This window comes from Vigna radiata, chromosome 2 (genome assembly GCF_000741045.1).
Source record: "Vigna radiata var. radiata cultivar VC1973A chromosome 2, Vradiata_ver6, whole genome shotgun sequence".
NCBI lineage: Eukaryota > Viridiplantae > Streptophyta > Magnoliopsida > Fabales > Fabaceae > Vigna > Vigna radiata.
In genome coordinates this window covers 10,189,217-10,206,166 of record NC_028352.1, presented here as the reverse complement: position 1 = coordinate 10,206,166, position 16,950 = coordinate 10,189,217, and the positions used below count along the sequence as shown (strand labels likewise).

Below are 16,950 nucleotides of genomic sequence, written 5' to 3'. Positions count from 1 at the left end.
TCCAAACAAGCACTTCAAGGCCCTAAGTGGTCCATGTCCATATCCTAGTTCCCTTCCTCAAGCCCTGGCCTTCCATCCGAAATGGTCAACGTTTGGATGAGGTTTCTCTCTCGGGATATCTTGGTGTTGGGTTTCCATTACAAGGATGTTAAGTTGCTTCTACTTTATCTTTTCTTTCCGTTAAACTGTTCAGATATAACTCTAAAAGTACTTTAATACAATATTGAAAGTGTAGCCTTAAGTCGTTTAAATATGAATCATAATTAAAAAATATTTTAAACATAACTTTATGATATAATTATTTTAAATTTAATTATAAAAGTATTTATTTAATCAATTCAGTTATTATATTACATAAGATATATACTTTATATGTAAAGGAGATTCTTTTTTTTATATCTATATTTTTTTTTTCAATTATATTCTTTAAATAATATTTTTAAATTCAAATAAATATTTTATCTATATTATCTTTTTAAATGATTATTTATTTAAATTTAAATATTTTTTATTTTTTAAAAAGATTATCTACAAAATAAATACAAACGTAAATTTTTATTTATTGTACATATCTTGTGATTTTATCCTTGGAAGTGTAATAACTGTTATTATTGTATAACTGCTTTGTGTTACTACATACTTTAATAAGAGAAGAGTGAAAATTATAGTTTGAAGACTGAGAGAACAATTTCTCCTTACAAAATAAGATAATTCTTTCTGTAATTACTTTTTAATGTTAACGGTTTCTTTTATATTCATAAAGAATAAATATATCAACAGACAAAATGGACATATAAATTATCTAACTTATATCCCTAAATCAAAATATTGTTATTTTTTATTTAGTACATATTAATTATGATAAATATATATTAGTTAAGTTTAGTGTAGACTTAAATAGATAAAAGTAAATAATTTTTAAATATAATTTCTTTTATATAAAATTGTTACTAGGCGGCACAAAATTCATTCTAACTATATAAAAATTGGGGATTGTTGATGGATAAAAGAATAACAGAAGTATATAAACCCTAAAATGAAACTAAATCTAATATATATATATACACGTTTTAAAAAATAATATTTTGTAAATGAGAATCTTTTAATAAAGAAGATTTCCATATTTTTTTGCTATATTCGAATAATTCCAGTAATAATATTGACACACTCCATTAAAAAATGTTTATATTTTCATATAAGACAAAAATTAAAATGTATATATTATTTCATGAATTATTCATTAATATAAAATAAAGTAAAGCGTTAATCTATTTATTAGAAATATTTCTGTAAATACTAAGTACAATGATATTTCATCCTAATTAGTTATACCATATATATTAATTACAGTAAAGCGAGACAGCTGTGATGGTTACATAGGATACCATATAATGGTCGAATAAAACGAAAGTCAACCCGCTTAATATTTCTGGTCGCAACGTTCTTCGAAAAAGGAGGCAATCTCTAAGAATGTTTACATGAAATATGCAGCATCGAAGTTTGGAATTAACAAAGCCATTCCTTTAGCAGTGAAAATGTCATCTTTAAAAGTATGAATAGTATCTTCTAGGAGGAATGGCTCAGACCAAAAATCGCCGCTGAATTGTTTGTATGATACTAATGGAGGAAGACCATCTTCTGAATAGTTGTCTCCTTCTGCTGTTTCTGCAGAAATGGCCAATGAACTTTCTAAAATATGAGGGAAGATATCATCACCACAATTTTCCTTTAAATTTCCTTCAAAACTCTTGTCATCAGCTCCCTTCAACTTCAACTCAGATGCTGTCATTTCACTTCTCTTCAAGCTCTTCTTCAGGTGGCTATGCCAATAGTTCTTTACCTCGTTGTCTGTTCTTCCAGCAAGTTTTTCAGCAATCAAGGACCATCTATCAGGTCAACACCATATATTAATATTCTATAAACATCACATATCATCCAACAATATATATATACCTATTTCCAAATTGTTGGTGTAATCTGATGATTATTTCTTCTTCCTCTGGGGTGTAGTTCCCGTGTTTTAGATTTGGTCTCAAGTAATTCAACCAACGAAGTCTGCAACTTTTCCCACATCTTGCTAAACCTGCAACACAAGTATACAAAACCAACGTTCAAACCTCATCAGAATGTTTAGCATTATCAATCATCAGTTAACTACACAGTTCAAGAGTAATCAATGCTAGATTTTATTCATTAATGATACAAATCAAAATGAAACTGAAACTAAACATAGATGATGATGATCTTACAGAATAATACCTGCAAACTTGGGGAGTTGACGCCAATTAGAGTGACCATATTTGTGAACATAAGCTCTTAACTTATCATCTTCTTCTCTGCTCCATGCACCTTTCTTCACTCCATTTTTGTCATAGAAAGGAGTTCTTACCATCTCTTAAGTAAAGATTAGGCTTTAGAATGTCTCCAAATCCCAGAAAACTTATGAAGCACAGTCTTTAGAATGTCTTTGGGAATTATATATAAACTAAAACGCGTTTCATCTGATAGTTCCCTAAATTAAACAACCCTAAAATAGATTAAAAAATGGACCAAAACCCAATCTAGGTCCACGCATTAATTATATATAGATGTGAATGCAGCAAGTCATTTTATTGTTGGATAATCATGGGTTGTGTGTAAGTAATACTGATATTGTTTTATGTCATAAATAAATAATTTTTTATTATAGATTGAATGGATCATAAACTAATTGAAGTATCACTTGACTGTGATTAAAATAAAATAAAAAATAGACTTAGAGAAATAAAGGATTTTTATTCATGACTTGGTATTTCGGTTATGAAAATTAAGTTGCAGTATATGTTATACAACCTGAGATGAATCTTCCCAGTTTAAACACATTGAAAATGGAAACCTGTGCTGCATAATTAAATGTCAACTTTTCACACTATCTTAATCAAATATAATACAAGATTATTAAGAGTTTATCAAGGAACTGTTTTACGAATGCAATGTGATTGATATCCGAGATCCAAGTTCAGAAAAGATGTGGAAAGAAAAGTCAACATAGGAAAAGGCAATGCATAAACATTTTACTGTGTGCAAACACTTCCTGTAGAATTTTTGACTGAACATTGACATCTTTGAAATATTTGCATTGGATTAAAAGTTGTTTTATTGGAACATCTGCATTGGATTTATCCAACTGACTTCGATGAAAACAAGATTAGCAGCAGCTATAACAGTAATTAAAACTTCTAATTTCACACACAGTTACACCTGACGAACACTCTCATATTTCAATTTTTCAATATATTCTTCTTAGTTCTTAAAATTCGAATTGTTTAAAACAAACCAAGGATCAAATCACATTGAAAATATATATAAAAGTGAAAACTTCTCCGTTGTGAAACAAACAGACCAGTTTAACTATCGGATAAAGTCTACATTAAAAAAAAATCATTATATACCAACTAAATTTAGAAATAAAAAGAGATTAATAATTACATCAATTTATAAACTAAAAATTATTAATATCTAAAATAATTAATTATTATATTAATTAAGACACTTGTAAATATTTAAAATTATCTTTATTATTAACAAAAAAAAAAGTATTACTGATTTATGAAATAAAATTTAGAAATCAAAAACATTTTAATCACCAATATTATTTAACCAAAAATATGTATAGAAGCTAGTTTTCTTATTAGAGATAATTTTTTATAATTAAAACATTGATAATTAATGTTAATAATAAATTTAGAAACCATTGATAATAGAAATTATTTTATTTATTAATTTAGAGATTAATTATAATTTTTTATTTATAATATAAACTATTTAAATTATCAATAATATTTTTTTTATAAATTAATATATAAATTGGTCACAATAGTAATTAATAATTTTAGTCACAAAAAATTATCATTACTTAAATTTTTTTTATAATGTATTTGAGTAATAAAATGAAAAAATTATACAGAAATCAAAATCCAAACAGGTAATTACTATTTTTTTTTTTGTTAAATAAAAGTGTAGGTTGGTAAAAAAAAGGAAACTTAGCATCTATAGATATGCCATGACAGTTTCTTCCTGTAGTTCCCTATAAATGAATTTCCCATGTTATCTTCAATAGATTGTGTATATTTTTCCAAAATGTGTAATTTAGAAGTTAAAAGTAATATTTGGATTATACAATTCTTCAAAGTTATTTTTCCAAATTATATGATCTGAAACCATTTTGTCTTATGAATTATCTATTTTGAAAATCAAATAAGATTTTCAAATTACATAATAAGTCATTTTATTTTTGAATTAAAGTCATTTTTTATAATTTAAATATTTTTAATAAAATATAATTTTCATATTATATAATTTAGAAATAAAAATAGTGACGTATATATTATACAGAATAAAATGGAAAGTTTCTTTTATATAAATATGCAGAAAAACAATATGGAGGTGCAGGAAGAAACTACCATATTTGGAACGTGGCTATGAATTGGGGGAGTTACTCCCTGTACCTCCCCAATTCCAACCCCCACCCCCCCAATTTTTTTGGATTTTTTTTTAAATACAAAATTAATCTTTATGTTTTTTTTATTTTTACCGTTTTACACCTATTTACTAAAGTTAACCTACTCTTTTACAGTCTGCCTCAGTTATTAACAACATTTATCATCTTAAAAACTAAATAACTAATTCCACCAATGTTCTTCACTCAGAAATAAATTTCAATATAAAAATAAATAAATTATTGCAAGAATAGAAGAATTAACTAATTACGCAGCTTATTATTTTTGTTAAAATCAAAGTTTTCCTATTAACATTTATAAGTTGAAAAGACAAAACACGTTATTTAGACATAAGCACTTGTATCAGCAGTTTGAAAATTTATTACAAACCATTTATAATACTTTTTGTAATTTTACATTAACCCGAAGCAAAAAAAATTTGTATTGTTTCCCTGTTTGAACTGATTGATTCTTCTTTCAAATTTTCCAGATTTTAAAATCGATGATATGATATTTTCATCAAACTATAACAATTTAAATTATATTAATTTTAGATAATTTAATTATTTTGTTACTTTTTTTAAAAAATTATATAAAAATAATTTTAAAAAGCAATAAAAAGATTAATTAATAAATAAAATAAAGATAAAATTAACTTATCTGTTTGTAAGAAGAGACAAGTCTTCATATGTATACTAGTTATATTTAAACATTCTTGACCAAATTTTAGTATATCATTCTTATTTATATGAGACATCTATTATCTTATTTATTTTAAGATTAAATATCACTGCAAAAAAATATTTAAATAACAATCAATTTTAAAAATAAAAATTAATTAATTATTACAATGACCAATCTAGATTATAAACTAAATATTATTAGCATTTAAAATATTAAAATTTTGACTATCAAATAAATTAATGTCTAAATTGGTCTCTAAATTAAAACTGTTTCTCTTTCCTAAATTAAATATGAGTTGTTCTCATTCTTTATTAAAATTCATGTAAAATATCTTCCCAATAAATAGCACGTGAAATATTTATCATGTCATAAACATAGTTTCTTAATATGTTTTACATGATTTTTATAAAATACATATATAAATAGTTTTGTATATAGTTTAGTGAGGAAAAACAAACTTTATACTATAAGAACAAAAAAACATATTTAATTTTTTATCATTCTAATATCATTGAACATTTTATTATAATGTATTATTATTATTTTTAATATTTAATTTTTGTTTTTCTTCTATTAATTTTTTTATATCTATCTTTCCTAGGTCATTTTTATTTATTTATATTTATCTTCCATTGTGTACTGATATGTTTATATCCAATTATGTTATCTTTTTATTTATTTATATTTATATTCATAAATTTTTTTATCTATTTATATTTACAATTTATAATTAGGCTCCAATAGAAATTAAGAAAAAGAAAAAAAAATGGTGCAGATTTTCTGTCCCTATATACAAACGAGGACTTTTGAATATATTAAGCCCAATAATCTCTTTAAACATAACCGCGAGAAACTCATATACACTTTAATAAAGTTTAATACAACGTCATTATATTTTAGTTTTCCAATTTATTTGATTTATCAGTAGAAGCTGTAGAGAATTTAAATAGTAACAATTAGGGATGGCAACGGGGATAATGTCTACCCGCAATCCGATCTGTTGGGTAAAATTGTATCTGTTACCCCGCTACCAACTGGATATTTATCTTAAAAAAAATCTGTGGATTTTTTTCAATCTACGAATACAAGTTGGATATCCATTTTTAACCTGTGAATATTTAAAAAATAATTACTTTATAAGTTTTTAAATGAAAAAAATTCAAATTAAATTAAAAAAATGCAAATAATATTTAAAATAATTAAATAATTAATTACAAGTTACAAATATTGACAAAATAATTAATTTGAGTAAGAAACATAAAAGATATGAGATGATGATGATGATGAAGGAACATAAAAGAAAGAGAGAGAAAGAAAGAGATACTAATAAAGGATCATCGGCAATTGCAAGATCATAAAGGATCATCGGCAATTGCAAGATGTGAGATGATGCATGTTATGCCTCACATCACACACTTGAACATTAGATAGCATGCAACAAAAGGTAAGGGAGTGAGTAAGACTTAGAACAAAAAGAGAGAAGCACTGTCCATGGTTGCGTCAACAGAAACACCTTGTCAGAACACATCAACATCCATCACCGCCTCACTTAACAAACGCCATCGAAGCCACCAACAACCACCACAAAGAAATTTATACAAAACTCAAATGAAAAGTAACCTAAAACCCCAAATACTATCCATTAAAACCCACACCTACCCACTGAAACACCATTTAGAGGAAGCAAAAAAAGCAAGAAAAAGGAAGAAAGCATACCTCAAATCCTTTTGCCAATACTTGGATTAGTTGGTTAAAATAAAAAACTAAAGATTGCAAAAGTTAGGGTTTCTTATTTCTTTTCGAAGAACTTCACGGGAGAGGCTCAGAGAATACGAAACATGGACTCAACAGTAAAATACCAACTTTAAGTTAGAAAATTTAACAGGATAAAATTGTAATTTCCTTTCTCAAACTGGTAGCAGGTACCCACGATTACGGATAGTGAGATACCCAAACTCGATCCGTTAAAAAACGGGTATTACAATACTCGCTATCCACTACCCGCGGGTACAAATTTTTCTGCTATCCCTAATAACAATAGTGTTACATTTAAATATTTCCATTTTGTCTATGTTGAAAAGGTTTTATTGTGTTGCAAAGTTGATTGCTTTTGAGGAAAAGTGTATTTTCAACCTAAAGTGTTACACTAGAGGAAAAATGTTTTTGAATTGTCCTATTTTGTTTTGCAATGGTAATTGCACAAAACATTTTTTAATAGTGAAATATTAAACAAGTTAATAAGGTGCGAGACAATCAATGAGTAGAACAAAAAGATGAAGAATTTTCTAATTCATATAGTTTTTATCAAAATTATTAGTGTTAGGAAACTTTAGATTTTGTTAATGTCTTAGAAATTTTGGATTGGTGTTATCATACGATTGATTTTTTTTTTTATATTTAGTTCGTTATATTTTATAATATTTGGACTTTTTACGTTGTGAAACCTAGATACAAATATTATATGTTAAAATTATTTACTTTAATAATTAATTCTAGATATTATATAAATTTAGTAGAAAATAATTCCTTCTCAAATCATAATTAATCATAATTTATCTCATATGAGCATGGTTTTTTTCATTTTAAAAAACCCTTAATAAATATTATATTTTCAATTCAAGTATATCATTGACAATTACTTATAATTTTTTGTTAAAGATAACATTATTGTATGGTTTTTCTCGCTGTATAAATCTCATCCCATCAATCTTTGATAAGAACCTCAATTTTAAGATTCTTTTTTTCTTACATAATTGTATTGTATTGTAAATAATTCATTTTTTCATTTGCATTTGTTAGACATAGTATGATATTAGGCAGATCAACTCCTACAACTAAATGGATAGCATGGTTGTCCATCAAGGTTTGTAATTTTTCTCTAATTATAATTCTTTAATTCTTTTTCTTCTTCAATTATTTATAATTGTGTACATATATTAGTCTTATAAACAAACCCATTCATATAAGTATGATTAGTATTATGCAATAAATAACAATAATTGTTTGTGTTTGATAAGTTATTGGTAAACAATAATAATTTAATTGATTCAAATATCTTGCAACTTTGACTTTTTTTGTGTATTTATTGAAATTATTATTTTTTGTGCACAATTCAACAATTCCACATCAATACACGAATTCAATACACTATATAAGAAAAACTTTTGCCAAATATATAATAACAATGTTCAATAATGTGTAATAATTATGCATAATATATACTTTGTACATTATTTAAAGTGTTTTGATTCAAAACTTTTATTTATATATTGTTGTATTTATTTGTGTCTGACTGTTTTTAGCCAGGTTCATTATGCAGAAGGGGAAAAAAAAATATATTTTTAAAAGAAGTTATAAAATAGACTTCAATTATAGCAAAAATTGAAACTTTAATATAAAATAGACTTCAGTTAATACCATGACAGAAACCTATAATGAAAAGTAGACTTTGGTTACTACTAGATCGAAAGTCTATTCTCTCTTTAGGTTTTAAATAATTGCAAAGCATAAGTTTCGGTTGTCTAATGAATCAAAACATATAATCAAATAAGTTTCCATTCCTACCGGAACCAAAACATATTATCATCTTCAAGTTTCAATGAAATTTATATTATTTTTTAAATTAAAAAGAAATAAATTCCCGTTAAGACCAAGAATCAGAAATTATTTCTTTAATTTTTATTTTAAATAATTTTTTAATTATATTAGATTTTGATATTGAAGACAATCAAGCCTATTCAAAAAGTATAAATTTCAAATCCCAATCGAAGTCAAAGTCCTTCGCCTGAATATACAATTGTATAAAACGTAATGATATATCAAAGATATCTTGTTCAGGTTCTCAGTTTGTTTCTATTGTATTAGTTAGGTGATTAGTTATTTCTGTTTTACAGGTTTAATTTACCTTTATATTCGGACCTTTGATGTCTGCAAGAACATATTAACTTGCCTTTCTATCAAATACTTTAAGTGCAAGTTTTATCTGCTATTCCTTATGATTTGCATATCACTCATAATCCATTAAGTGATTAAGAATTAATCAAGTTCTTAGAGGTCTTTATGTTTTCTTAATTTCATACCCATTCTTTTAACAAGCTTCTCAACTTTTATAAATGCACTCATTTTTTTGGGATGCAAACAAAGTTTTACATAAAATAAAAGAAAGATTAATCATGAATTTATATACACATAGATACTTCTAATGATAAGAGTGTGTGTCGAACCTTCCCAACAATTTTAAGTATTCCTTTTACAAGAATTTTTAGATTAAACATTCTACTACTAACTTTATTGCAAAGTTGTATAACTCATCCATATAATTGTTTTGTTGTAAGATAATTAGATGAGTAAATCAAATTGAAAAACAAATATAAATTCAAAGACTCATTTTGTAAAGTAGTTCATAAACCTATTAAAATTTGTGAAGGATTTTGCTTAAAAGAAATATTAAGAGGTAAATTTAAATTTAATTTATTATAATTACAAAATCGTTTATAAGGAAAGAATTTAACAGTAAATAATACAATACATTCAATAAATCTAATTAATATAAATACTAATAAGTAAAAATTATCTTATTTATATACTATAAATTAAATCTGATTAATAATTAAAAGTAAGATCGTGAAAAGAAAAAAAAAGAGAAAAACTAAAAATGACATGGCGAAGAAAAAGTAAAAGTGAGTTAAGGTATTGGCATGCCAGGAATACTTGTTTTGTTTCCTCATAATGACCGGCTGACTTGAAACCTTTAATTCGACGAAAACGTGTTTCATCCCCAAATTCTAGGACTCGTGTTCAAAAAGAGAAACATCATTGTCAAACATTATTCATTTGTTGTTCTGTTTTGAAATAATTGCTCCTTCCCAGAAGAAGGACAAACATAGATAGAAAGAAAGACTTGGAATTCCAAGTCACAGTCAAGCTACATCTCACACCACTTTAATTCGCCTTTTCTTTTTTGCTTTCCCTCATTATTCAAATCTACTACTCATTAAATACTTTTATTGCATTCCCATTATTCAAATCAAATACTTTTATTGCATAAATTAATAATTACCAAACATCTATTTTCTACTCAAATATATCTCATTTGCTTATGCTATTCCTCTACCTCATTCTGTAATGATTTTTTAGTATAAATTTACAATATTCATATTCATAGCTTAATTTTTGTTAGAAAATAATTTACTAACAAATATTAATAAATTTTAAAATTTTCACGTAAATTCAATAGAGCACGGAAAGGAAAAAGGGTAGTCTGTTTCCAGTATGAACTCGGGAAAAGTAAGAGAAATAATATGACAAAAAAAAGTATTTTTTTTTAATTATAGCTATTTTATACCCTTTTGAAAAACTTTATGTATAAATAGGAAAAAGGACATTTTTAAAGAGTAGAAAAAAGTCTCCCTTCCTCTATACATACTGAACGGGGAAAATGATGTTTTTTTTTTCTTTTTTTCTTCTCTCCTGTTAAAAAAGAAAATAAAATTCATTGGTTGCACCCAGTTCTTTTTATAATATTAAAGAAAATAGTTTACTATTGCAAGTGTAATTTAATTAAATGAAAAATTTATAATATTACTTACGTGAATTCCTTTACGCGTTTCGATAATATTCCTGTAGATAGATACTACTACTATACGGAATTTTCATTCTTGATTAGTTTAATTTAACGCACTTTTCTATAACTATAGAATTAAATAATTAAATTAACACACTTAAACACACAATTAATTATTAATTTATGTAGCTAGTCATGACAACATAGGGTGACATACACCAAAAGAATTAAGCGTGAGCATGTTGCTTCAAATAATCATCTCATTATTCATGTCGTTCTTATTAATTATCGAAGTTGTTTCATTGCAGATTCAATGAATCTCCGTATTAGAAGGATTGACTAAGATAAATCATAATTAATATTTGTTCATTAATATTTTATTTAGAATTAAAAGAATCAGACAAGGACATTTGTTTTTTTTTTTTTTTATTTCGTATTTTCTAGATTGTGAATTATATACGAGTTAAAGGAAAACGGGTAGCCCGGCCCATTTGGCCCCTTATCTTTTATATTGTCTGTAAAAAAAATAGATTGACAAGTTTTAATCAGTTTCGCCACAGGTCAGTTTTTTTTTTATATATATATATATATATATATATATATATATATATATTAAAAATATATTTAATTGTACAAATATTTTTATATTTTTAATTGGATAAATTGAAATAATTATTACTTTTATATATTAAATTAATTTATTTTAATTAATAACTAAAATTTAATTTATAAACTTTTTTTTTCAATACTTGTATATAAAGGGATTTTTTTTGTGTCCACTTTTTTTTTTTCACTTTTACCTTTCAAGTTATCATTTTATTTAAATTTAAATGATTTTTTAAATTTAATCGTTTTTTTTTAATTTAACTACTTTTAAAATTAAATAAATAAAAATCACCTACTAGATAAATAAAAATAATTTACAAAAATAAATAAAAACTTTCTATAATAAAATTATAAAAATTATTTGTATTTATTTCTATGATTATAATTTCATTATTTTTGTTATAAAAGAAAATATAAACAAACATGTAGATATATTTTCACTAGTTAAAAATGAAAAAATATATTAATTATATTTAAATTAAAAATAAACAACATTTCATTATTTTTTTATGAAAGTTTATATTTAAAATAATTTTATTTAAATTATAAAAATATTTGTAGGTATTCATAAGTTAGTAGATATATAAAAAAAATTGTCATTATATTTTCACATACATAGTGAATAATAAATCGAGTATTGTTATGCATACTCCATCCTTATTGTTTTATATTATTAGTTTTTGTTGTATAGGAAAATGTCTTAGCTATTTTATAAGTTTTTAATTGGATTATACAAAATACTTCCTCAACATCTACTTACTTTGTTACTATATACTCCAAAATGATTGATATCCATACTACCTTCCAAGTCATATTTTCTTTCCCAGTTAACTTTATTAGGTAAAAGTGTTGAAAATGGTACTTTGGTTAATTCACCTATTCTTTGATGTTCCAAATGTTATAAGTTATCTTAGAACAAACATATAGGTGGTTACCTATTTCTTCTTTTTCAAGGCATAATGGACAACTAATAATAGTTAATGCTTTTAGCCTGATCGAACAACATTCTCTAAACAAAATGTTGTGTAGTTAGTAAAACCTTTATTCTGTAGAAAAAGATAGACATTTTTTTTATTTAAAACTATTTTTATTTTAATTTTTAATTTAGAGAAAAAGATAGACCTGATACATTAAAAGAAAATCACATTGATGGATATTTGTTTGATTAATTTGATTTTATTTAGAATTCAGATGAATGATAATCAATATATTTTTTAACTATGAATGAACTAGAATCAATATGCATTTTAAGTGATTTATTTATTCTCACTCTTTTTAGCAAACATTTTTGGATTCCTTCATTTTATTAAATGATCTATTATACATTAAATGTCTATCATTATAGAAACAACAAGTATCAATATTACAATAGAAATTTAGCATATTTAGATTTAGGAGGGGAAAAATACTCAAACAACTTCAAAATACTTTATTTATATATAGTGTTGTTAAGCCTGACTAATACACACCTCGAATAAGTAACAAGAGTTATCTTATGTCGTTATTCATAACTGTGTATAATACTCTCAAAACTATGGTTTCTCTAAAAACAACTGGTAATAGAAATGACTTTATCCCCAGAGATCATAGTAGATTGGAGTAAAATATTCAGATTCTACAACGGAAGGGACAAGAAGTTCGCTTGGAACGTGGGACATGTCAGCCACATATGGCTGCATCCAAAGGTTCTCAACTGTTGCCTCTGCATATGCATCCAGAAAACTGCCAGAGCCATTATCGATAACAATACTTTCGCTGCTTGATCCATGCGGAGACATTGCACAACAATCATTAACGCTAGTATCACTGCTTTGAATTGCGCCATTGCTATCTCCTGAAACTATTTCACATGCTGCACTGTAGGAGATGTCATCCAGATTTAGCTCGCTCCAGAAACTATCATTCATCGGCTCCATGTACGAATCCAGAAAGCCAAAGTCATCATCTTCAAAAACCAAACTTTTCATGCTGGCACCACTGCAATCATCTGAAGCTGTGGAGGAAAACACGCTGCTGGAGGATGAGAGTGGTGAGACTGAGGCTGATGCATTATCAGAAGTCCCGGAATTGGATGGAAGAGTAACAGTAAAACCATTGGGGTTGGATTCTTTATTCTTTGATTTGAAGGCTCTAGCTTCTTCATTTGTTACTGTATTTTGTTCAGACCTTTTCTTCAGAGTAGTGTGCCAATGGTTTTTTATTTCGTTATCTGTTCTTCCTGGTAACTCAGCCGCAATAGCCGACCACCTGCGAACAACGGAATCATATATAAGATTAACATTCCAGTGTTTCAATATTCACGCCATTGAACAAGAATTCGTAACACCATTTTTACCTGTTACCAAGTTTTTTGTGCATTCTTATGATGCAATCTTCTTCTTGTGGAGTGAAGTTGCCTCTTTTGACGTTAGGCCTGAGATAATTCATCCATCTCAATCTACAACTTTTCCCACATCTTTCCAGACCTAAAAATCAATGCAAAAGGTAATGAAAATGAGTTTTTTACTATAAAAATTTATTGGCTTATTTAGTTTTTAGAAAGCGTTGAAATATGTACCTGCAAACCTGGGAAGTTGGCGCCAATTCCAGGAACCATATCTTGTAACATAAGCAATTAATTTTCTATCTTCCTCAGGAGTCCAAGTACCCTTTCTCAGTCCACTTTTGTCACAAGATGGGGTTCTTACCATCTTTGTGAGTTAGTGTTTTTACGTTTCAATGGAAGAGGAAATTTTGGGTATGGTTTGTGTCTGAGCAGTCACTTATTTATACTCTGCGCGCGTTCACATTCCAAAACGTGTATCATGTTCAATTATAACAGAAAGCCCCGTAATTAAGAAATACATGTGACTTCCGAATAAGGGTCTTGCTCAGGCGGTAACCCTTCACGTGTTCATGTCTCGCACTTACTAGTCAAACAAAGTGTTTCTCTGCGCTTTCACACTTATATGCCACTAAAATATATTGGTTGATTGCGACATCATCTGTTAACGGCTACTTAGTATCTTCCACGAACGTAACACGAAATTTGTGTCCGCTTTTTGCATTTTCACACGTGACCAAAATCCACAACATAAACGCAACTCATAATTACGGTCAACTCTTGTACCTGCTCATTCCCCGCACCTAAATAATATATTCACAGAACTTCAACCAAAGTAACAGTCTTCCCTGTGTTGATTCAATTACGCCTTCAAGAAACGACAGCGTTTTCTCTTTTCTTTATTCTATCCAAGGAAAACTAAAATATGTACAAAATAAATATTATTTTTCAAATTCGAAATCATATATTTTTTTAAGAGAGAATTGTTTGCGCTGAAAAAATATATTAAAAGGTAATAAAAATTATTTTAACTTCTATCAACCAACGAATTTTTTGTCATTAATCATAATGACTTCACTAAAGCTACTTTTGTTTTTTCTTCTGGAAAGCTTCTTTTTCTTTTCTTCAATTCTAGTATCATTAAAGCTACTTTTTCTTCTTTTTTTTCTTTTTTTTTTTTCTGGAAGCACGATGTGGTAAATTCCGTGAAAGTATTAAAACGATTTTTTCCTTTTTTGATGGTAGTTTCCTTTGCAATATCTTATTCAGGCCAAATTAATACTCAATATATATATATATATATATATATATATATATATATATATATATATGCATATTCAGTATAACTCAAAGCATAATTAAATTATTTTAAAACTAATTTTATTAAAAGTAGCAGGAGAAAACCTTTGGGCTAGAAAATAGGCAAACTACTCTAAGATTAGTAAACGTAAAATAAAATCATATTTTCCTAAGTTTTAGAATTCAGCAACGTGATTATTTGATATTACTAAGCTGAGAAAAATTTAATACCTGAATATATTGAACGACGAATTTTAATAAAGGATTTTAGGAGATTAAAATAATATATTTAAGCTGGGTGTAACATAGAAAAAAAGTTCCAAAAAGGCTTAATACCTTTGCTTCCTCGAAAGAGAGAGAATATTCAAAGTGTTCCTATCTTTTTAAAAAAAATTGGAAACAGTCTCAAGTTGTGAAAAAAGGACCAAGTTAATCCTTTTTTACGGCGTCAAAAATGTAATTATGCAAGTGTCCCTCTGACAAAAACATAATGACCTATTCAGTTCTTGTCATTGCGTGACACTGTGAGGTAAAATGTCGTGTTTATTTAGAATTTAAAAATATATTAATGAGGTGACACTGTTTTGACAGAGGATTAAAAGAAAATGGATTAGGGTTTGACATGTGGTAAACCCTTTTTATCCAAATTAGGGTTTTAGAATTGCAAAGGGGAAAGTTGTTTGCCTGCACCACGAAGGGATTTCTACGAATTGATAAAGGTGTTGCTTCTAGTGGCTTGAAGCTCACGATGGCAGGATGATCTCTTGTAGTGGCTGCAACGAAACTTGTGATGGCATGGTGGAGGACGAACATGGAGGTTGGCGTGGTGTTGGCAACAGTGGCGACTTGCGATGAAAGCGTGATTCTGGTTTGATGAAATTTGATGGCTGATGCAAAAGAAAATACTTTATTGGGTTTTAATTTCCTTTTTTAATCAAACTATAATCATTCTTCCAGTTGTTTGATTTCTGCTTGTATCATTCAACCTGTGTAAACTACTGTTTCAAGTAAAGAAAATGGTACCACTTTCATAAGCCACTATCAACCACTATAAAAAGAGCTAAAAGACTATGAATCTTAAGCACGAACAAGAGAACAATGGATCGAAATTGATTACAGATATACAATTTGTAATCAATTAAAGAACTCCAAATTTGGTTCATGCTATCTCGCTTTTAGGAAGAAGTCATTCCTATCTCGCCACAACCACTTTCCTCACCTCAGGGATGAAGTTGCACGAACCCTAACCCTTTTCTTTTAACCCTCTGTCAAAACATTGCCACATAATCAGTTTTTTTTTTTTTTTAAATTTAAAATTTACATGTCATTTAACCTCATACTACCACACAATGATATAAACTGAACATGTCAATATGTTTTTTCCAGGGGACACCTGCACCGTTACATTTTTGATACTGTAAGAAAAAAAGATTAACTTGATCCCTTTTTTCACAACTTGAGACCGTTTCCAACTTTTTTAAAAAGGTAGGAACACTTTGAATATTTTTCCTCTTTCGAGGGATCCAAAGAAGTATTAAGCCTTTCAAAAACAATAAATCTGGAATAAAATTGGAAGACAAGGTTACCCCGTCCTCTATAAGTTTTCCCCATAAGAAAAAATTAATTGGTTAACCAATCTCTTTTTCTTAAAGAAATAATCATCCAATTCACCGTATAGGAAAAAAATATTTAATTATTTTATTTAATTTTAAGACATTATATGCATTTACCTTTTTATTTAATATTTTATTCTGAAAATTAATTATTTTTTTTTCATGAACGGGTGTTAAAGATATTGAATAAACACTAGTAAAAAAATAAATTAAAGCTATTCTAGAATATATATATATATATATATATATATATTAAATTGATTCTATAACCGATTTAATATAGATTAATGTAATATGTTTTAGATATATTTGATAGTTGTACAATCAATATAATAGTCATATTGATATAATATATTTAATTATTATATCGGTTCTCGAAAAACC

The 16,950-nt window shown here is 26.8% G+C and overlaps 2 protein-coding genes across 2 annotated transcripts; both read right to left on the bottom strand.

The window, feature by feature from the left end:
• Positions 1–1,474: 1,474 nt before the first annotated feature.
• Positions 1,475–2,392, bottom strand: LOC106780149 (transcription factor MYB14-like). Its single transcript, XM_014668403.1, has 3 exons — positions 2,260–2,392; positions 1,954–2,083; positions 1,475–1,886 (listed from the first exon to the last, which is right to left on the bottom strand). The coding sequence occupies exons 1-3, from the start codon at positions 2,390–2,392 to the stop codon at positions 1,475–1,477; spliced, it is 675 nt and encodes a 224-aa protein (XP_014523889.1).
• A 10,400-nt stretch (positions 2,393–12,792) lies between these two features.
• On the bottom strand, positions 12,793–14,021 carry LOC106755912 (transcription factor MYB13-like). The gene is made up of 3 exons (XM_014638139.2): positions 13,889–14,021; positions 13,667–13,796; positions 12,793–13,578 (listed from the first exon to the last, which is right to left on the bottom strand). The coding sequence occupies exons 1-3, from the start codon at positions 14,019–14,021 to the stop codon at positions 12,903–12,905; spliced, it is 939 nt and encodes a 312-aa protein (XP_014493625.1). The 3' UTR covers positions 12,793–12,902.
• Between the last annotated feature and the right edge of the window lie 2,929 nt (positions 14,022–16,950).

What these genes read in the sequence shown, in the direction of transcription:
- LOC106780149 (XM_014668403.1), bottom strand. Translation starts at nt 2,392, where the DNA reads ATGGTAAGAACTCCTTTCTATGACAAAAATGGAGTGAAGAAAGGTGCA. An exon ending in TCAACTCCCCAAGTTTGCAG is followed by an intron (nt 2,084 to 2,259) that starts GTATTATTCTGT and finishes CTTGTGTTGCAG; the next exon opens with GTTTAGCAAGATGTGGGAAA. An exon ending in CACCAACAATTTGGAAATAG is followed by an intron (nt 1,887 to 1,953) that starts GTATATATATAT and finishes TTGACCTGATAG; the next exon opens with ATGGTCCTTGATTGCTGAAA.
- LOC106755912 (XM_014638139.2), bottom strand. Translation starts at nt 14,021, where the DNA reads ATGGTAAGAACCCCATCTTGTGACAAAAGTGGACTGAGAAAGGGTACT. An exon ending in CCAACTTCCCAGGTTTGCAG is followed by an intron (nt 13,797 to 13,888) that starts GTACATATTTCA and finishes ATTGATTTTTAG; the next exon opens with GTCTGGAAAGATGTGGGAAA. An exon ending in CACAAAAAACTTGGTAACAG is followed by an intron (nt 13,579 to 13,666) that starts GTAAAAATGGTG and finishes CGTTGTTCGCAG; the next exon opens with GTGGTCGGCTATTGCGGCTG.